General features: G+C 37.8%; 1 protein-coding gene across 2 annotated transcripts; it reads right to left on the reverse strand.

The window, feature by feature from the left end:
• Positions 1-117: 117 nt before the first annotated feature.
• On the reverse strand, positions 118-21,711 carry LOC139748710 (uncharacterized). 2 transcript variants are annotated; one of them, XM_071662062.1, is made up of 11 exons: positions 21,044-21,711; positions 15,597-15,989; positions 14,794-15,050; positions 14,011-14,206; positions 13,123-13,244; positions 11,860-11,991; positions 10,815-11,042; positions 9,615-9,864; positions 7,149-7,369; positions 5,531-5,842; positions 118-4,513 (listed from the first exon to the last, which is right to left on the reverse strand). In XM_071662062.1, exons 1-11 carry the CDS (start codon positions 21,126-21,128, stop codon positions 2,432-2,434), a joined length of 4,278 nt encoding a protein of 1,425 aa, XP_071518163.1. In that variant the 5' UTR covers positions 21,129-21,711; the 3' UTR covers positions 118-2,431. The 2 variants fall into 2 exon arrangements, with proteins under 2 accessions (XP_071518163.1, XP_071518165.1); XM_071662064.1 differs by having other exon boundaries at positions 21,025-21,711.
• Between the last annotated feature and the right edge of the window lie 496 nt (positions 21,712-22,207).

Here is a 22,207-nt window from a genome sequence, read left to right on the forward strand (position 1 = left end):
TGTATATAGTGATGTGAACTTGACCCACATACTAATTAAGTAAAGCAACAGCAGAAACCACAGAGCCAATGCAACGTCACAAAAAGTGAGTTCTGCTGGATATATAAACACAATAAAAAATGGTTCAGATTTATTCCCTGACAAGAGCAAAAAAGAGTGCATAAACACTCAATACAGCAGCGAAACAAATCAAATCCCTTTGAAATAGTGTGGTATACAGTAACATATTGCTTTCCTGTACCAGTATCAAATATAAAATATAAACAAATCTGTTTTATATCAAACATGAACCAGTTATTCTTCAAATAGAGCAGAAATGAGAGTTCATACAATATAAATCATTATCACTCGTAACACATCTCAGCTTCCTACAGATAGACCTCACATATTTAACAGGCGGTACATTTTGCCTGGACAGTGTGAATGCAGGCAAAATACTTCAACTTAAGTGTATCTGGGAAGTGTAGTTTGATTGGTGTATGTCTGGTGGAGTTGAGTGTGAGTTGGGAAGATAGATGTTGAGTGCTTGTTGTCATTACACTGGGAGTGTGTTTTGTCAAATTGGTGTTTATTTGAGAAGGTAGGTGATCTAAGAGTGTCGGAAGGTAAAATTGTATTTATTCATGAAGGTTGGTGGTTAGTTATGGGATGGTTTTGGTGAGAGGGATCATTTGCTGTTGCAAAATGTGGGCACAGAGCATATATGAGCGGGATTTTATTGGAAGTATTTTTGTGTCACAGTATAGGTTTGGATGCTTGTGGTTGCCAGCCATCCAATGATTGTTCTGTGTGTGTATTCTGTGCTGTGTTGTTTTTGGTTCCAAAAGTTTGCTCTGTAAAGAGCAGATGATCAAGCAGGCAAGGTAGAGTTTAGGGTGAAGGTGTTGAATTGTTTTCAGAGGATATTAAAAACTTGTCTAAAACTGGTGCTAGTAAGTATTAGGAGGGCATAAGATTTATTAGGAGGGCATAAGATTTGTTTGTGGCCTTTATGTTGATGTATGTGGAATGGGGAGTGGGCCGGTCGCATGCGTGTCATTAGTGATACATAATATAATTGGAGTTTTGTTTTGTTAAATGGAATCAGTTTGTTATTTAGGGTTATGGGAGGGCAGAGGCTGGATTCTTGTCTATCAGGGTTTAAAAAGGCAACAGAAGATTCTGTTTTGAGTAAGACAAAGCTTAACTGCTATTTTTACTTCTACATGTTTATTGCTAATGATTTAGCAATATGGGCACAGTGATGTAATTGTTTGGTCATCCAAATAGGGCAGAACTTTCATGCTGAGGTATATGGGAGACATAAGGAAGTCATATAGAAAGATTTTGAAGAGGTTGGTGAAAGACATGCTCCCTGGAAAGTCCATTGTAGAGCTTGATTACTGAAGGTGAAGACTTTCTTAGTGACTGGCTCGATGGTCAGTCAGCTATGATATTGGCCAGCACATCTGATCATTTTTGTAGAGGGTTACGTCATGTAACTTTTGTGTGAGAATACAATGGGGACAGTGTCACATGCTTTGCTGATGTCAATTGTCACTAGTTCTGTACAGGAGAGTGGTTGAAATCATCTGAGCTATGTTGCGTAAGTTCTGTGCTGTGGAGCATTTAGGTCTAAAGCCACAATATGTTTTGTGTCGTTGGGGTGCTTAGCTTGATCCTATCATGGACCAGTTTTAGGAGTTTGGATATTGATGATAACAGTGATACAGCACAGTAGGAGATAAGTGAGCAAGGAGATTTAGAGGGTTTCAGGTTGGGTACTGTATTGGTATGTTCCCAAATGTTTAAGATTTTGTGTAACCAGGATTGCTTGGAGATATCTTTAAGTGACTGGGTTGCCATTGGACTAGAACATTTTATTTGGAAGTCTGATATGTTATCAGGGTCTAGGGAAGTTCTTGAGTTTTAATTGACTTATGATTGGCAGTAGGAGTGAAATGTGGGTCTGCAGTTGTGTCATTTAGATTTTGCTTGATTTTCATGCCTGTTTGATAAACAAGTGTAGTTGGTTTGCAAGTAATGCTTGAGCAATGTTTCTGTGAGTAATTTTTGAGCAAAGTTTCAGGAGTATATCTTTTGTTCTTTGAGAAAGGGATGGTGTGGATTTTCTTCATTGATCTCCATTATTTGGTGCTATTGGATTTATGGTTACACTTTAAGTATAAAGTCACTTTTGGCAAGGTTGTATCACTGTTAGAGGATGAAATGGAAAATATTCTCACTGAGAACTCACTCCAGAGGAGTCCTCATTTCCCTGCTCCTGACTATATCGCATTCTTGATGATGCAGGACTCCCTTAAAGGGGCCTTGTGTTGTTTACAGTAGACACATTACATACCAGTACGTATATGTGCACGATTGCTTTCCTTGCTTTTCTAAAGCAGTGTCAGGAACAAACTTGTAAATCTGCCTCCGTTTCAAGATGCATTTATTTCAGATTGAAAATTATATTTTTCTTTATTTTATCAGCAGTCTTTTCCTGTAGATTTTGAAGAAACTGAATTGTAGCCTGTATTCCCCCACTTAATGCAGGCTGCCACTGTGGTGGCATGATAGAGTCTACACATTTCCCAGAATATGATGCCCTTTTAAGGACAGATATGATTCTTTCAATAAAATGTTCTTTATCCCAATGTTGTTCATGCTCCTCAATCAGCTCCTGAAGAAAAAGAGATTTCAGGGTCCTGGGACTGGGTACATTTACACCAACAGGATATATCTGCCAGGCACGGCCATTACGCCGCTTCTCTTGCTTTGGTAGCCACCAACAGGTGCTCAGCAATCTGGCAAAATAAAAGCATGCTTGCAAGACTATATACTCCTCTTCCTTGACTCCTGCAATGATGGATTTGAATGTAAAATTAAACATATAAATCCAGTTTCCTTCAGATGTGTTGCCTATATGTTCATGATCATTAGCCTCTAAGTGATTCTGGAAATGTTCGGGTAGCTTATGTAGCTGAAGCTTCCTTGGAAATGGAGCCTTCAAGACTGGACTGAGCATCAAACGCAAAAGTAACACTCTTTGTTTGTAACGGTAAAGAGTGTAAATGCAAACTCCAGTAGAGGTATGGGCTAGGAAAGGTGGCACTAGTGCAAGATATTTGAAGCTGGTTGCTGCTAGAGCCTCATGGACTGCTTTACAAAATGAGTTTTTAAAAGTAGCCCCTATAAAGAGATCCTGGTCCATTTCTGAACTTATTCCTATTATGTATTCTCCATTTTTTACCTCATTTCTTTCCATTTCCTTTATGGAGATACAACCATCTAGTAAGGCACTATAGCTATCAAGCTCAAGGTAAAATTCAAAGCTCTCTGGGAGAAAAAATTCAGTTTTTTCACCCAGTGGGAAAGAAGGTACTATCTTACCAACAAATCTTTTATCTACCTGTCCTATCTTATCAAATAACATTTGAGCATCACTCTTCACAGAACTTTCAAAGTCTTTGGAAAGAAGGTGTTCTGTTTTCTTTAGTTCTTGAGCCATACTGTCCCAAAGGCTGGTGGAGCTTTTAATTCCAAGTTTTTCACATCTATAAGTCAATATAAGCTTTGCCTTTGCTTGATCTCCTTTTGTATTTGCTATTACAGATGACTCTTGGCAAGATAAGATATCTAGATGATGCCTTTTCACATTTTCTTTAAAGTTATGAAAAATGACTCCTGATTTCATGCCAGCACTACACTCGATATCATTTTGTGTAAACTCCACCATATACTCCATGCATGCCTTGTGGCCCCTCACTGCAGCCAGATGAACAGCAGCTAGACCACCAAAGGTCATGCAGGCATGGTTTGCTCCTTGGGATAATAGGTACTCAACCATGTTGATCTTACCGTATGCTGCAGCAATGTGCAGCATTGTACTCCCCGAAGCATCATGCACTATACCATTAATATCCACACTACTACACATTCTTATTCTGTGTAATATTGTCACAAGGCTCAGTTCTGCAAGCAAATACATAAATGTTTTATTTTGTTTATCAGTCTGCCCCTCTTTAACTCCTTTTGCATAGTCTAACAGATCTGCAGTGACTGAATCTCCTACTTCTTTTTTTCTTAATTTTCTCTCAAATTTCTGTAATTCACTTTCCAATAAGTCATTTGCAAGCTGTTCAGAAATATTATCTAAATTGCACGCTGTACTATATGGGTTCATCTTCAGGTCACGGCACAAAGAATAGGCTGTTTCATGGTGGCTGTTGTTGACAGCCATGACCAGTGGATGAAGATGGTTTGGCAGGGGGTTGAGCTGCACCCCAGCTACACCCAGCAGCTGGCAAGTGAGAGTCAGTCCTAAGGATGATGCCATTGCCAGCATATCAGTGTAGTTGACAGAACTGCTCGTTGGCCAGCGGTCCAACCATGTACCAAGTTCCTCTTCTAATTTGTGGCCTGATGTTTCAGCAGTGGTCTTGAGATATGCCATGCCATCACTCATAATATTTTGCAGGTCATCAGATCCTGGTATCATCTCGATCTCTGCATTCAGTCTGTCACAAAAGGCCTGAAAAAAGATTGAGATGAATGATTGATAAAATTCTGAAGGATGTAGGAATTGCATAGTAAAATATCTGGAGAACTCTGAATATCAGCTGATAATATTATCCAGCAAGTCTTCTTGGGTGAAGCACTAGTCATTTTTATGGGGAAACTAATCAAAATGTAGTAATTCAAATATTTTTTTTCTTTACCTAACTGCATTTCCCACTATTACAAGGTAATACCAGGAACAAATGGACAATGGCCACATTTGCAAAGATCCAATCACTAGCTATAAAGCATAATGCACTGAAAGCAAAGACTACCGTATCCACACTGACTACATGGTTATCCATGTAACAAAAGAAAGGAGAGGTCAGCATATGATTTAAAAAGGAATGCATGATTATGTCTTGGTCGTTTAATGTTGTATATTCATTAGTAGGGTGGTGAGAAATATTCTACAATATAAGCGGCAAAGATATAAACATGAAGAAAAAGTTACAACAGGAAGCTACTACATGTGAGTGATAGAGGGATAATATCATAACCTACTAAAGAATGATAGAAATCAATGAAAGATCTTGTTTTAGTAGGAAAGAATTGTAAGCAAAAATCAAAACATCAGTACTGTTGTCTGAGAAGAGACAGATGGATTTGAAATATGGATGATGGACAATATATGAGGACTTCTATACTATATATGTCTTCTGTACTAGAAGACATCCATTTTGCCATCATTTACAAACGATTCTTTAAAATACCCTCTCTTCCACACTATATCCTTTGTTACTAGTATTATTCCAGAATTGTCTAATGCACTGTCACGCCATACACATCTTTCACTCTTCTGTATCTCCTTCAAGAATAATTTTGTTTTTCTTTTAAATTCTTCGTTTTTCTTCTGAGATCCTCAGTGTAGATTTAAGTAATTTTTTAAGATACATCTTAACACCTGTCCTAAAGGGTGCAGTTTCAAAGAGGCAACACCTAATCTACATTATGGAGAGAAAATTTCAGTGATCCATCAGTGTGAGCTTACCTTCCTGATGAGGGCTGGGAAAAGAGCAGGGAGGCCATTGGTGTTATGTGCAGCTTCAAAAGGTGTGTCACCTACAAGGCCATGGGCACACAAAGGTGCACCAGCACTTAGCAGGAGAAAAACAGCATCTCGATGGCCCCCTTGAATTGCTTCTAGCAGAGGGTCTTTGTGGGATCCCAGTGGCAACACTTTCACACCTTTCATCAGGAGGTCTTGCATTACTTTTACATTTCCTGTCTTAGAAGCTTCAGCAAAGTCACTAAATCTCCTTATAGACTCAGTAGAACTAATCATTCCTAGATTTCCAACTGCCTAGAAAGTAAAGGTCATTTAATACAAATATGATCTAAATAAGGAGCAACTATTTTGGAATGGGTAATGCTCTAAGATGTACGGCATAAGAAAGGTATAATGTAGGCACTTATCTAAGTATTCCCAAATCGACTATTTCACAAGCAGTATCTTCTCTGAATATGATGATTATCTTTGCACATTTGCCTTATTCATTTTAGTTTCTGTCTGGCCTGAAACTGGCACCAGTGGAGCACAGCAGGTCTTCAGCTGAAGGTATGTAAATATGTGAGTGGAATTAGACCAGGTGACCCATTCAAATAAAACAGACATTAGTATCTTTGAAGGTGTACCTCCTAAGGTTGGTGTTAGTGTTACCCTAAAGTTTATTAGCTGATCAATTAAACTACCTGCCTTCTGCGTCAAAAGATGAACATTTCCTCAATTTTTTCTTTTATCATATGTTCTTTCTGTTATCTCATTTTTAGACTTTCTTTAACTTTTCATTTTCTTCCTACATTCATACTCTCTTTACATCAATCCACATAGGCATTCTCTCTTTCTCTCTGTCTCTTACATTTCATATATTTATATAATTTCCTTATTTTTTTTATGTGCATATATGATAAGTACAAAAGTTAACATTCTTTTTACCATATCTTGATGAGTAGGATAAAGAGAACTTCCCATGCATAAGAAAGTATAAAGTACTCTAAGTTGAAAAGACAAAGTGATTATGCCTCATTAAAATCTGTAGGTAATGTGTCAATTCTCCCCAGTTGTGAGATTGAACCTGGCTGATTCAGGGTTCTAATTAATATTCAAACATATCAGCAATGGGAAAGATTAATTTCCAAGAGACACATCTTCCACTGAGTAATGGAAGATAATTTTCTCTATGAAAGCACAACTTACTCTTAATCGCACATGAAAGTGATTATATCTTAGACAGTCATAAGAATACTACCAGTGTCACAGACATCCATGGAGCTATAACTCTCATTCCTCTTCTTGTTGTACATCTTACTGTCACCCAAGATGGCCATACTTAGGACAGATTTCTGCCCACGTCATGTTGGAAAAAAAGTTTAAGGATCTTCAGTCTTAGAAGAAGGCGTGATATCCACTATACTAAGGCCCAATTGAATGCACATTTTGTAGCAATCAATGATTATTTAATTAAATATTTATCTTCAGATTCAACTCGTGTGACCATTACATTCGACACAAGTTTCATTAAGATACACTTTACACAATTCTTTGAAGTTAATGTAAACAATGCATACAAGTTACTATTAAACATGAACAATTAGGAACGCTGTATAACCTTTGCAAGATGGTTGGCTAGATGTGCATTACCGCTGTCTCGAGCAACTTGGTGAGGATATTTATTCTGATGATTGGACAGTCGTGGGTCACAACCCAAGGACATGAGAAGGTTAGCCAGATTCACCCATGCCTCCTTCACACTCAGGGCCTTCCCATCCCAACATGTGTTGCGCTCACAGGTGCTTGCCTTCTCTGTCAGGGAGTGCAGGGCAGTAAAACCTGTAAAATGTTTTTTCACTTCAGGATGTGTAATTATCAGTGCCACTGGTGTGACTTAGACAAATTACCACCTATTATTTCTATGAAAAATGGTTACTAAAGATGTATATGTGCTGTGATGGGCAACAGGCTTGCAACTACTAGTTACCAAATACTGCAGATTTGAATGACTGGGTGGAAAACAAGAGTTAAGAATATCATAACACTTAAGAATATGGAAATGGCAGATGATTTATGGAAAGAGCATCGGTTTTATGAAACAGATCAGGCTTGATGAAGGATCCAATGTTTATGTAAGAGAGGGTATAGGATTTCTTATGAAAGAGGAGTTTGTACAGCACATTTCTTTTTAGTAGCATCAGAAACTGATGATGAAACTCATACACATTCATCTCCACAGTCTGACTGCAGTTTATCTTGACCACTTCATATGCCCAGGTTAAGACCACTGACAGAATTTTGCCCTAAGTATATCCCATCGATTCAATTGATTTTACTCAGTGTACCCAACTCCCCTTCCTGATTGATTAGGCCCTTTTAATCCAAGACCTTCTTCACTTTATCTTCATCTATTTCTTGGCCTTGTTTGTTGGGCAATATCTCAGGTATTCATGAGTAGGTACTCTCCCTTGTTCCCTTTTGGTATATAGATCCTGTTAATGAGTACTTCTTCACTTATCTTTTTGCATATGCCTGATATATTTCAGTACACCCTGGTCAACCCTCTCAGTCAGACTCTGTTCACTGCCACACATCTCTTATATTGTCATTCCTCACATAATCAACCCACCTCACACCACATAATATCGTCAGGAATGGAAGGTTAATCATTTGATGTTCGCTGGTGACATGACTCTATTGCTAGAGGCTAGGAGAGTGCATGAAGGGAGAAAACTGAGAAAGCATGTAAATAAAGTAAGGTAATGAGGTGCAGTAGGCAGATGAGACAGGTTGGACTACATGTAAACCTGCACTGGGAGGACCTGGAGAAAGTGGAGTGCTTCAGGTACCTGGAAGTGGATGTGGTAACAGATGGAACCATGGGGGTTGAAGTGAGTCATATGACGGGAGTAGGGATTAGGGTCAGGTCTCCAAGAGCTGACATGGACCCTTAGGAAATGGATGACATGTGATTTCCCAGGGCCTACAAAAAAAGGGGAGCAGGAGGGGTCCACATGACAGGACAGATAGCATTTAATCTTAATCTATAGAAAATTTATTTGTAATATCAGCCACTACCTCACTAATGCAGGAAACTATGTTTAAGTATGGAAAAAAATCTATGTTCTTGTATTTTATCAATTACTTTTTGAATATTTTTAACTTTCATCTCCCCTCTTCCAGGTCTCCCAGAGGCCCCAGTCCTAAGTAATCTCTCGGTGGGGCTCATTAAGGTCCCAGGTGCATTAAGGAGCACATGGAAGAAGTCAAGTGTCTGTAAGGACAAAGATGGGTATGTTTGATAGTATAGTAGTCCTGACAGTGTTTTATATAGGTGAGTGTTAGGATTTGAATACTTAAAAAAGGAAGATGGTGAATGTGTTGAAAATAAAATACCTGAGGACAGTAAATGGTACGAGACAGGTTGATCACAAAAAGGATGAGGGTGTATGTAAAAGAAAGGTGTGGTAGTAACTTAGTGGTCAGGAAGTCCAGTCTGAGCAAGAGGGCCAACCAGGATGTGCTGAAGTGTTTCAGGAATTTGAAGATGATAAGTAAAGAAAGACAGCCTAAGATGATCTGTGTGTCAGAAATTGAGGGAGGGGGAGACCAAGAAGGAGATGGATGGATAGAGTGAAGGAGGCCAAAAGGAGTCAGGGCAGGAACATTCATAAGGGTGAGAGGTGTACTTTGGAAAAAATTAACTGAACTGCTGTTGTATATGGGGGGTATGACATGCTGTCAGTGGGCTGGACCTGGGTATATGAAGCAGTCAGTTTGAATTAATGGAATAGTCCATGGGGCTTGGCTGTGGGTGGTAGGCTGTGGCTTTGGTGTATATGTGACAGCTAGTGGATGTTGGCAATAACATCACTATTTGTTTGTTCTTGATGCTACTCCACTATGGCAAAAGAAGAAATTATATAAATTATGTGAATTCTACAAATATAAAGTACCCCCTTCAAAGAAGGTTTAATCAAAGGCTTTCCATGGTTACATCAGTACAGTAACTTGGTCTTATAAAAGTCAGTTTGAATATCAAACTGATATAATGCAATAAAGGTGAAGAATACGCCCCACTAACCATTAAAATCAACAGCGTTTACATACACGCCATGATCTTCAACCAAACTTCTGATGTCAGGTGCAAGCCAGAGGGGTCCTTCATCAGCTAGCATGACACTAGCAGCATAGTGCAAAAGTGAGCGGCCATGTTGGTCTTGTACTGTGCCTGGTAGACTATAAGCACGAAGCAGTACATCAACACCACCTGTGTATCGGTATTGCCCACCACTTGCTGCCTCAAACACAGCATCTACTTTTTTCATGTGGGCCTGACAAAGAAGACAGTATTAATGTTTCTTTTTATAAAAGAAAAACTGGCTCTGTTATGAATATGATAATATTCAGCTGTTGAAGGAAAAATCACAAGAATGAGGAAATGCATCCAGAAGTATATAATTTTGTTGTCTGCAAAACCTGAAGGCAAGCTGAACAAATATCAGGATAAAACATGAAAGAAATGATGTAAATGTGACAGAAGTTAGTGTATATAACAGACATAGGAATATGAGAAAATTTCAAAGACCTACTTCATAAAGTCATTAGTTGTGGGTATTGCATACTTCAAAATAGATATAAAGAATTACATGGAAGGAATATGTTATGGCATGAACTTTGGATAAAGTATCAGAGCATAATTGTGAGGTAATAACATTCACCAACTATTGTCAACCACGAGCTTCGTGAAGAGCAGTGCTTTTAACAAGAATTAAAAGAGTAAATTACTATAAAGCCAAAAGTCCACTAAATAGAAAACAAATTATGAGACTTGGTTCCAGACACTAAACTCAGAGGCAAGGGTGTAAAATCCTTTATGAAAATAGTGTAATGTATACAGAATGTTAGGAGCTGATTTAGAATGCCACTTACTATACACATAAAAGGAAGAGGTCCATTATTATTCATAAAAGAGAGTAAAAGATGACTCGGTCATTGTTATTGTAATCTGTTTATTCTTTACATGTAGAAATGCTTTCCATACAAGATACTTGCTTGGAAACTTGCTTCATTTTTACACAGCACTCTTCACTTTTAACTGGAGTCTAAATACTGTGCAATGTTGCCAACTCATAGATGCTGTGATCTATGGTGTACTATTGAGAAACTTCAGGAGGTGGATGGATACAATAACAGCTAGCCAACACATTTTGGTAAGCTGTTATGGCAAGTGAAATGCTGTATATCATAATTCTAACCAAAAGAGACACATTCATAATGTTACCTGCAAAACTTGAAGTATCATATCATTTTGGGGAACATGTGGCTGCTTGTGCATGAAGGCTTCCAGCAAATGCAAAATATTACTGCGGCCTCGCTGATGAGCCTCTTCATATGGTGAGGTATCCCAGCCATCCAGAGTCACTTGAGGGTTGGGGCCTAAGGTTGCAAGCACTTGCTCCACCTCTTCTTGCTCTCCTGATGCCACCGCATTCCACAGTCTTAGGGGTGTCTGTGTAATAACTCTAAATTGAGGGAAATTGGTTAATGTATTCCTAAAACAAAATTCAGCAACATTATTTGAGGCAAATAAGTTATTAAGCAAAAGGATAGGAACCAAGCGAGATAGAAGTATATTGTGCTTTACATATATGTGCCATGCACTGGAAAAGTTGAAACTAAAGTTATTTGAACTTGTTTGTGATTCATTCACATGACTGAATAAAACAAAAGATATGCTTATTATCTGATTGCTGTCACACACACTTAGCACACTACAACCACTAAATGAGTGATGTTCCTGTGCAAAGTAAAGTGAAATCAGTAACCCATACAAAAGAGAAAACAAAATAAAATACTTATGTGGCCTCATCTTATTACCTACCTCTTTTCAATCTTAAAATCTCTTGACTTTCTCAGTGACATCTTTGTTTATTGCTATACCATCCAGCTGATCAGTTACGCTTAACTCAAAGACACATTATGTGATGAAACAATAAAATCCACTGAAGAGCTTAAAATGTTTGTTATATCTCCCTTTTTCTTTCTTACTTGGTGGAATTCCATATCCCTCTTTTCACCCTTAGATCACTTAGTGAGCTATCTGAAGTTTCCTTTCTAGTACCTGTTACTATTCGGTTTCCTCTTTGATTTTGTGTCCTTGCTAACGACATACACATAATCAAAATGACAATTTCAGTTACAAGACTGACTGCCTTTAAGTTTTCTCTAATGTCTGAGGGCTACAATTTCATTAATGTTATTTCATGTCTTCTGCTATGGATGAATAAGATTTAAATTTATCTAACAAAAAAATGAAACTATCTTACTGCAAACTTGGGGTCATCGGTGTTGATGAGAGAGACAGACCTCATCAACAGTGGTCGTCTTTCTGGCTGCAGTTGGATCTCCACATCCTCTCGAGTTGCTTCTGATATGAAATGCATACCTTCCAGGTATTTCTGGAGAAAATAGTAACATTTCACATTTTTCTTTCATCATTGTTCAACATTTCCTGCATTAGCAAGTTAGCCCCAGGAACAGACAAATTCATACCTCATTCATTCATATCAACTCATTAGCTGTCATGTGTAATGCCTGAGGTCACACTGCAAGTGAAAAGTCACCTTTGACAAGACTGAATTATTGGGAGTTCAGTCTCTCCAAGTACCTTCCCACTCCTTCATTTTCCTGCTACTGGAAGTAGTGCAGCCTTGGGCTGAAGGAGCCTCTAGAAAGAGGCCCTGGTGACACAAGGACTATTTTTTAGAAAAAAGTCCTAGGATAACTGTAGATAAGAATAAAAGATTTTTGGAGTACTGATTGGGACCTATAATATGCAAGAGTGTGTAAGGTATGCAAGTGATAGAGTGAAATGGAGCAATGTGGTATAAAGGAGGTGATATGCTGTCAGTGGGTTGAACCAGGGTATATGAAGTAGCTGGGAAAAACACAGAAAGATCTATAGGGCCTGGTTCTGAACAGGGGGCTGTGGCTTCAGTGTTTTATAAAACAGGTAGAGAGTGGATGAGAGTGAATGATGTCATTTCTTGCATGAGGCCTTTTTTTTATGTTCCTGGCATTATTTTGCTTATATGGGAAATAGCAAACAAGCATGATAAAAAAGAAGGAAAGATATATATCATCAGGATGCTTTTAATAAGGCTCCTGCAGCTTTGAGGCTGCACTCCACACAGGGGAAGGGAAATGATGGATTCCTTTAAAGAAAGAAGTTCATCAATAAGACTTTATACCTTTCCATCCATTGACAATAATGCAGCCTCACTGAAGGTGACTTATTACTTGCAGTTTGATAATTTGCTGGCACAATACGGTATGTCAGGATCTACTGTATATGCATATGTATAGGTATTATCAGACTCCACTTACAAGTGGTTAAACATGAACAAGAAGAGTCCTTCATCAAGTCTTGTTAAGGGCCTTCTAGCTCCAAGAGAGTCCATCAGCATGGAGTACATCCTCAATGTTTCAGGGGCCCTTTAAAAGGGTTTCTGAGGTTATATATACTGTATACAGATAATAATATAGCATATATAACAGTATAAGTAATAGATTAATTTAGGTGCACTAACCTCAATCTTTGGCCTGTGGTAGTGTGATATACAACAAATGATGATGACAAAAACAAGCAAAATGGCTAGCAACACTGTCACAAAGACCCACCAACCACTCCAACCAGGCACTTTTGGGAAGCCTGAAAATATGTTTTAAATTACGTACATATGACTGCAATATCTTGAAGTTAAAATATAGTCAGGAAAAGAAACTGGGCCATTTCTTAATCATTCAAAAGACAGTAACAATTCTGACACAAAGAGAGCTAAAATGAAATATTTAAAATATAAATGTCAATAGATTAAATGGAATGTTTTCTGTTAAATCACAGTAAACCAAAACAAAATGGCAATAGTATTTACACTTCTGTTACAGGCGGTACAAGTCCTATCAAGTAACTGCAAAGTATTAACTCAGATCAATCAAGCAAATTCCTAAGCTTGCTGAGCATTCAGATATAATCTCTGTTTACTCAATAGCATTTTGCAACATACTAAAGCATATACATATGATGCTACATAATACTTTAACATAATATTTACAAGCATGGTTGACACCACTGCATTTCAACATGTAGTGTAATTGGAGCATTTTTGTTCAATACTACAGTGCAACAAGAGTGACAAAAAACTGCAACGAAAATATATTTGAATAACATTTCTTTAAAATCGAAAAAATATATATTTCTTAGTATGTGTAAATTCACAGAAAAGATTTTAAAAATCTGACTACAAATACATCATGAACAAAGGTGTCTATTAAGCAGTTTTGAATTAAATTGCAAACTAGAAAACTTAAATTGCCATTAAAGGATATTTGTTAATAAACCATCCAGCTATCTTAAAAGTATAGCAATATTACTTTTGAAGTAACCTATACCCATCTGGGTATTATGTGATCCGCACCTGTGGTTGTGGTATCAGTTGGTAATGGAGTGGTAATAGTGGGCAGCACAGCGATGACAGCTGGTGGCACATGGGCAATGTTTGGAAGTATAGATATGTACTGCAGGAGGAACAGGTCTTGGTCTCCACTGTCTATCACCAGGAAGGCTGGGCTTGATGGCACTGTTAATAACTCTAGTACCACTTTTGAATCGTTCTGGCAAATTTAGAGGTCAAGAATTTAAATCTCTTGGAACCTGAATAATTCTCATTGATCTAAAATATACCATTCAACCTTTCAACCAACAGTATTAATTAATGTATTGAAAAGTTTCTAAAGATCCATCAATTTATGGATAATTATTACTACAGTTGTAATTCATTGCAAATTATCGTCATCAAACATAAAAGAAGTTAATGCTAGGTTGTAACCGTTTATTACTCTCAAAGTGGTCTGAGTCTATCATATTGTAAGGTCTTTCATATTATCTTTTCTTAAAAAAAATGGAATGTGAATTCCATAAAAAATAAAAAAAGTACATTCATCATACTGCACCATTATTTTTAGGTTTGATCCCTGTGATGTGCCTCTTCATTATCTTCATGTCCCTATGAAATTTACCAGAAGCAATGCTTTAAAATTCTTACAGATGATTGGTATATTTACATGTGCTTTTCCAACATGAAAATATTTACCAACCAATCATCATTTGATGTCATTACCATCGAAAAACAATTACCTCTCATTAAACCATGTTCAAAGAGTCTTAATACAAAGTTACAAAAATCTAAACAATGAAATACCTTTATCTTGCATACAACCCCATCCATATCTGGCTCCAAACAGTCAATGATAAGTTTGTGTTCCATAGCAGGAGGGAGAGGGTGGTTGGAGGTGGTACTGATGCTATGGTCATACCAACCCAAAAGGAAGCTCCTCCCATCCAGTGTTAGGGTGGGTAAGACAGGATTCTTAGAGAACACACCAAAATGGTGCAACTCAGAGGTTTTGGCTAGGGGAACCACTTCACTCTTGCCCTCAATGTGCCATATTAACTTCCCTACAAATCAACATACAGTTAAATGTTGTGTAAAGAAAAAAATCAGCATCAGAAAATAAAAATAATTTCTATATGTCATGTGCATTTCACTTGACAGGTAGAGACTGGCTGTGAGTGAATGAGGCATTTCTTTGTCTGGTCTTGGCACTTCCTTGATGAAAAAAAAGAATCAGCCATTTTGTAATATTCCAAATATTAACATTAATGATGCCAACACTAACGAGAAACTGTTAAAGTTCTGTATATAACTGAAGTGATACCATGTATATTCCATATATTCAAAAAGTCAAGAACAAGGTAGTGAAAATGAGTAAATATTCCTTTCAGAAAAAGACCTCAAAACTCTTAACAATAAAAGGCTCAGAACTTATATATGCTTGGCGAATGCAACACAAATTGAAAAAATAAAATGGTCAGTTGAAGTCCACAATATTTAAACCAACATAATCAGATATATCAACAAATCTTTCATTTATATCAAAAGGTCAGATTTAAATGGGAAATTCATCATAAACCATCTTCAAAGTTAGGTTAGGGATATCTTACCAGTTTTGCAATTGATGGTGACATTGCTGCCAGAGATAATAACTTCCTGCACGGAACTTTGTACAGGGTAGGAGACAAGTGGTACAGTGGCTGATGTCAGGTACATCACTGTTGCATTGTTCAAAATGTTTAGCTGGACCCTGGCCCAGCCTGGCAAGATAATCTCTGAATTTGTTCTCTCATACGTTTGTTGATCCTCTTGCTGTCGAGTCACTTGAGTGGAATTCACGAATACTTGTATGAGGTCATGTTTTTCAGAATACGAATATTCCTCGAAAATGACCTTAAACTGAAGGATGGGCAAGTCATGAGTAATGTTGTAGGGGACCCAGACCCCTACCACCACCTCTGGCCAAGTCCATGCTATAGTGTGGTTCTTGGACACGACACAATCTGTAAAGGTATGAACTGTTACAGTATTACAGTTTACAAATAAATCACATGCCTATAGGACAATGAAGGAAAGTCTCTTTGAAGGACTATACAGTGATTTTAAATATCTCATTGCACATTAAACATGTACCAAAAGTGTATGTACTTCCATATTTCAAAACATAAGATTGGAGTTACACTTGTAACCTCAAGACAATTGTTATGAATTGTTATTACTATTATTGTTATTGATATGATTATCATTATTATTACTATTATCATTATTGCTGATATTGCTATCATTATTATTCATATTGTTATTTCTATCATTTTTCTTCTTTTTTTTTTTTTTTTTTTTATACTTTGTCGCTGTCTCCCGCGTTTGCGAGGTAGCGCAGGGAAACAGACGAAAGAAATGGCCCAACCCCCCCCCCCCCCCATACACATGTACATACACACGTCCACACACGCAAATATACATACCTACACAGCTTTCCATGGTTTACCCCAGATGCTTCACATGCCCTGATTCAATCCACCGACAGCACGTCAACCCCTGTATACCACATCGCTCCAATTCACTCTATTCCTTGCCCTCCTTTCACCCTCCTGCATGTTCAGGCCCCGATCACACAAAATCTTTTTCACTCCATCTTTCCACCTCCAATTTGGTCTCCCCCTGCTCCTCGTTCCCTCCACCTCCGACACATTATTATTATTATTATTATTATTATTATTATTATTATCATTATTATTATTATTATCATCATTATTATCATTATTATTATTATTATTATTATTATTTTTTTTTTTTTTTTCATACTATTCGCCATTTCCCGCGATAGCGAGGTAGCATTAAGAACAGAAGACTGGGCCTTTGAGGGAATATCCTCACCTGGCCCTCTTCTCTGTTCCTTCTTTTGGAAAAAAAAAAAAAAAACGAGAGGGGAGGATTTCCAGCCCCCCGCTCCCTTCCCTTTTAGTCGCCTTCTACGACACGCAGGGAATACGTGGGAAGTATTCTTTCTCCCCTGTCCCCAGGGAATAATTTTTTCTTCTTATCATAACTAATATTCTATAATCCCAAGGACCCCCTTTCTTGTGGGGTGCACTGTGATCAGAAGCAGGGAAAGGATGAACTCCTTTGGAGTGAATTCTTCGTCAAGATTGTACTCCAGTGATACAGCCTTGGGAAAGACTTTCCACTCAGGTTGTAATCTAATATTCACGTGCACACTAAATTGTGGAAAAGAAGTAGTTACCCCATCAAAGGCGAAATAGAGACCTATCAGCCGCCTCTCTTGATATGTACTTAATTGCCTATTTACATCGGTATATATTAGTATTAGGAGACCATCTGAAATAAAGGCCTATTATATTATCTAATTTATCCAGCTGTCTTGCTAATCCATTCAAACATACCCATAAGCCAATGTTCATACATCCATCCATCCAGGTATAATATTATTCATCAGTGATAAAAAAAAATCTCAGTATTTTCATTTTCAGTAGATGGGTACAGTATGCTATGTATTTGACTTGCCAAAAATTTTGGGAATGATGCATGAAAAAGTAGAATGACTTGACCTTAAAAAAAAAAAAAAACGAAAAATTTGACTCGGCGAAAATAGTAATATTTACGCAAATGTTTTTTATCTGAATATATCTAACATGCCCATTAAATAAATTATTGAATATTGCGACTGGGTTCACTGATACGTTACTATAATCATTTATTAAAATACTGTTTATAGTTCATGAGACATGTTCTTCATACGAAGCAGGGGTTTGCATTCCACTTTTCCATTCAGCAGCTACATTATCAACAACACTTTTGTCAGCCAGGAAAATAAAATACCCGAGAGAAAATGATTATTCTAACATTTGTGGCAAATCTCTCGAGACAGCCAGAAAGACGGTCGGAACCCGTTTGTTAGAAAAGTCGGCCATTCCTGTTTCTATGGGGAAATGTAAGAGGCTGTATAAGGTGTACCTTTTATTGCTTTGGTAAATAATGAATATTAGTGACGCATCGGTGATCTAAATTTAAGGTAAATTACGGCTACCCACGCGGATATGGAGGCTGCAAGAGCGACCTTCGCGTTAATTAGAAACAATTTGGTGAGAATTGGCCAGGCTCCAGTAGCCTTGTCACACCGTAACCTACATCTGCATATATATATATATATATATATATATATATATATATATATATATATATATATATATATATATATATATGCAATAATGAAGTGGCATTAGAAAACGATCGGAAAAATAAAATCGCTTAATTTGAAAAAAATTAGTAAAAATTATAATAATAATGATCTGTGTCTGCAGATATTTAGCACTTGAAATCAATAATTAATTGGTTGTATATAGCTTTATTTTTCTGAGTAATCAGGAAATGGGTTGTTTAGCTACAACCACATATGACAAGGTTGTGCATTCAAAATAGATTTATCTTTCGAATCTTGATCCTTTGCCAACTTGGAAATAACCTAAAACCAGCTGATATATATATATATATATATATATATATATATATATATATATATATATATATATATATCACAGTTTAGTTGAATTATTAACTTACTCTAATCAAAGTATTTAACACGACCGTATTACATTCACTGGCCTTTAACCTACTCCTTAACGGTCATGTCAAAGGTCACGCCAATGTACCTAAAGGTCATACCGTTGTGTTCTAAGGGTTCACTAATATATGACCGACTTCAACTATAAATATCAACCCTAGAGATGCCAATGGGTCGACTCAGGCGCCAACTCCCACCTACGCTTGGGGGGGTGTTGGGGAAATATTCATTAAGGAAAACCAATTTAAAAGCAAAACTTCTCCATGGTTTAATATAGTTGACTCTTCTTAGACACAACAATGTTCGTAGTGCATCATTAAAGGTTAGAAGTCAAACAACTTCGATGCGACATTTATAATAAAGTCAAACAACGCCAAAAAAAAATAGTAAGTCATATATGAAACGTCGAGTGTTAATAGAGTTTGAAGAGATGTGAAGTAATTCTAATAAATAAAACTAATATATAGAAAAGGGGGTAAGTAAATTACTAATAAAACTAATATAGAAAAAAGGAGGAAAGTACAATAATCCAGTGAAGTATGAATGAATGGAAGCGTTTGGAAATTGCCTCTCACGTGTGTAAACTCTTCTTATCTTTTAAGATAATCTCTAATAGATAGTAGTAAAGATAGCCTATGATAATACATTATGGGTTGGGTTCAAATAGCATTCACACACCATCCTGCATTCCTTTCAGTTAGTGAAAGAATATTAATTAAGTGGATCTAACTTACACGGTTCTATCTTCTATAACTTTCTATGTTGCTTAAGTTCCTCTGGGTGAAACAATTAATATAATTACGTACCTAATTAAACAAAAAGGACATTACCCCTTATGAGTCCTTAGTATATGATTTAGGGTTGGTATGAATGAGGTTATTTTAGGGCTGATATACATATACTTAGTTTTAGGGTTGGTATACATGACGTTGATTTTAGGGTATGTATACATGGGGTTAGTTTGGATAGGTATATAAACCCTTGGTGCCAGCCTGAGGTACACTTTTATCTATTTTTTCCCCTTCCTTGACCTCCGTCTATCACCCTAACTTATCTACCATCAAGTTTCCAACAGTTCTATTCTATCCTCACTCTCCCAACACTCCTATCCTCACTCTTCCAACACTTCTATCATCACGCTTCCAACACTTCTATCCTCATTCTCCCAACACTTCTATCCTCACGTTTCCAGCACTTCTATCCTCACGTTTCCAACTTCTATCCTCACGCTTCCAACACTTCTATCCTCACGTTTCCAACACTTCTATCCTCACGCTTCCAGCACTTCTATCCTCACGTTTCCAGCACTTCTATCCTCACTCTTCCAGCACTTCTATCCTGACGTTTCCAACACTTCTATCCTGACGTTTCCAGCACTTCTATCCTCACTCTTCCGACACTTCTATCCTCACGTTTCCAACACTCTATCCTCACGCTTCCAGCACTTCTATCCTCACGTTTCCAGCACTTCTATCCTCACTCTTCCAACACTTCTATCCTCACGTTTCCAACACTTTTATCCTTACGCTTCCAACACTTCTATCCTCACGTTTCTAACTTCTATCCTCACGCTTCCAACACTTCTATCCTCACGTTTCCAACACTTCTATCCTCACGTTTCCAACTTCTATCCTCACGCTCCCAACACTTCTCACGTTACCAGCACTTCTATCCTCACGCTTCCAGCACTTCTATCCTTACTCTCCCAACACTTCTCTCACATTTCCAACACTTCTATCCTCACTCTTCCAGCACTTCTGTCCTCACGCTTCCAACACTTCTTTCCTCACGCTTACAGCACTTCTCACGTTGCCAACACTTCTGTCCTCACGCTCCCAGCACTTCTCACGTTACCAACACTTCTATCCTCACTCTTCCAACACTTCTGTCCTCACTCTTCCAACACTTTTATCCTTACGCTTCCAACACTTCTATCCTCACGTTTCTAACTTCTATCCTCACGCTTCCAACACTTCTATCCTCACGTTTCCAACACTTCTATCCTCACGTTTCCAGCTTCTATCCTCACGCTCCCAACACTTCTCACGTTACCAGCACTTCTATCCTCACGCTTCCAGCACTTCTATCCTTACTCTCCCAACACTTCTCTCACATTTCCAACACTTCTATCCTCACTCTTCCAGCACTTCTGTCCTCACGCTTCCAACACTTCTTTCCTCACGCTTACAGCACTTCTCACGTTGCCAACACTTCTGTCCTCACGATTACAGCACTTCTCACGTTACCAACACTTCTATCCTCACGCTTCCAGCACTTCGCACGTTACCAACACTTCTATCCTCACTTTTCCAGCACTTCTCACGTTACCAACACTTCTGTCCTCACGTTGCCAACACTTCTGTCCTCACGCTTCCAACACTTTTTTCCTCACGCTTACAGCACTTCTCACGTTACCAACACTTCTGTCCTCACTCTTCCAGCACTTCTATCCTCACGTTATGTGCAGCAGCTGACCTTGATGGGTGACGGTCGCGCCAGACAGGAGTAGCCACAGTATAGACAGGATGACCGTCCACCTCCTCCCGTCCATTACTGTCATATATATCTTGTCGTCTCGTCTCGTGGCCAACCATTAGCCTCTCCTAACTACACCATATCAAACTATTACGGACGTAGGAGCTCACGTAGACTAGCCTCACGCCATTTTTCTATCGCTCACACTGGAGCTGGGGGAGAGTATATACGCATTTTCTATATATAAATTGGGATGTAAAAGCTTTAATAATAGCCACTAGGGTCATCCGGCTCATACAGAACTAATCAAAAAAAAAAAAGATATACAAATATCAGGGAAATACTATGAAATTCTAGGCTCTTAGCATGAGTAATCCTTCTTTCCCAAGTTCCATTTTCTTCACTGTGGACCAGACGATCGAATTGTGGGGACCCAGTCCTACATACACACCACTGGTGTCTTGTTAAGTACTACCCATCACTTTTTTATGGCGTTAGGAGCGAGGTAGTTAGGTAGTAGACACTCCAACAGTCACCTTCACACTGTGGATGCGAGGCATGATGGTCGTTATCTTATCTTCACTGATAACATCAAGATTTGCGATAAAACTGGATAAAAATTGCCTACAGAAGGCGAGGCGAGGTTCCTCCCATCTTGACTCACTGCCGCCGAAGACGTTACTTCACTCCATATAGAAATAACCACAAACCACGTCTCTCTCTCTCTCTCTCTCTCTCTCTCTCTCTCTCTCTCTCTCTATATATATATATATATATATATATATATATATATATATATGAAATATCGTGTTTGTGTAGCCTGCTTTATGGTATCATATTTTTTTCTTAACTTTTGCCTATGGTAAACATTCAGTGGACAGAAAGCTTGAAATATAATTGTTTTAACTGAATGAAATGTAAAAAAAAAAAAAAGGAAGAAATATCCTAGATATGTTATGCACAGTGTATATTGATTATATCAATGTGTTAGCTCTACCACCATGGTAAACTATCTTCATAGGTAGGTAGACTCTCTCTCTCTCTCTCTCTCTCTCTCTCTCTCTCTCTATCTATCTATCTATCTATCTCTCAAAATGAAAAAAAAAATTCTGTGTTTAGTTATTGAAGTTTGGCTGGCTGAGTCCCAACAAATGATTTGTTCTA

Source organism: Panulirus ornatus, chromosome 5 (genome assembly GCF_036320965.1).
Source record: "Panulirus ornatus isolate Po-2019 chromosome 5, ASM3632096v1, whole genome shotgun sequence".
Taxonomy (NCBI): Eukaryota; Metazoa; Arthropoda; class Malacostraca; order Decapoda; family Palinuridae; genus Panulirus; species Panulirus ornatus.

What these genes read in the sequence shown, in the direction of transcription:
- LOC139748710 (XM_071662062.1), bottom strand. Translation starts at nt 21,128, where the DNA reads ATGACAGTAATGGACGGGAGGAGGTGGACGGTCATCCTGTCTATACTG. An exon ending in CACCATCAATTGCAAAACTG is followed by an intron (nt 15,051 to 15,596) that starts GTAAGATATCCC and finishes GTTGATTTGTAG; the next exon opens with GGAAGTTAATATGGCACATT. An exon ending in AACTGATACCACAACCACAG is followed by an intron (nt 13,245 to 14,010) that starts GTGCGGATCACA and finishes ACATATTTTCAG; the next exon opens with GCTTCCCAAAAGTGCCTGGT.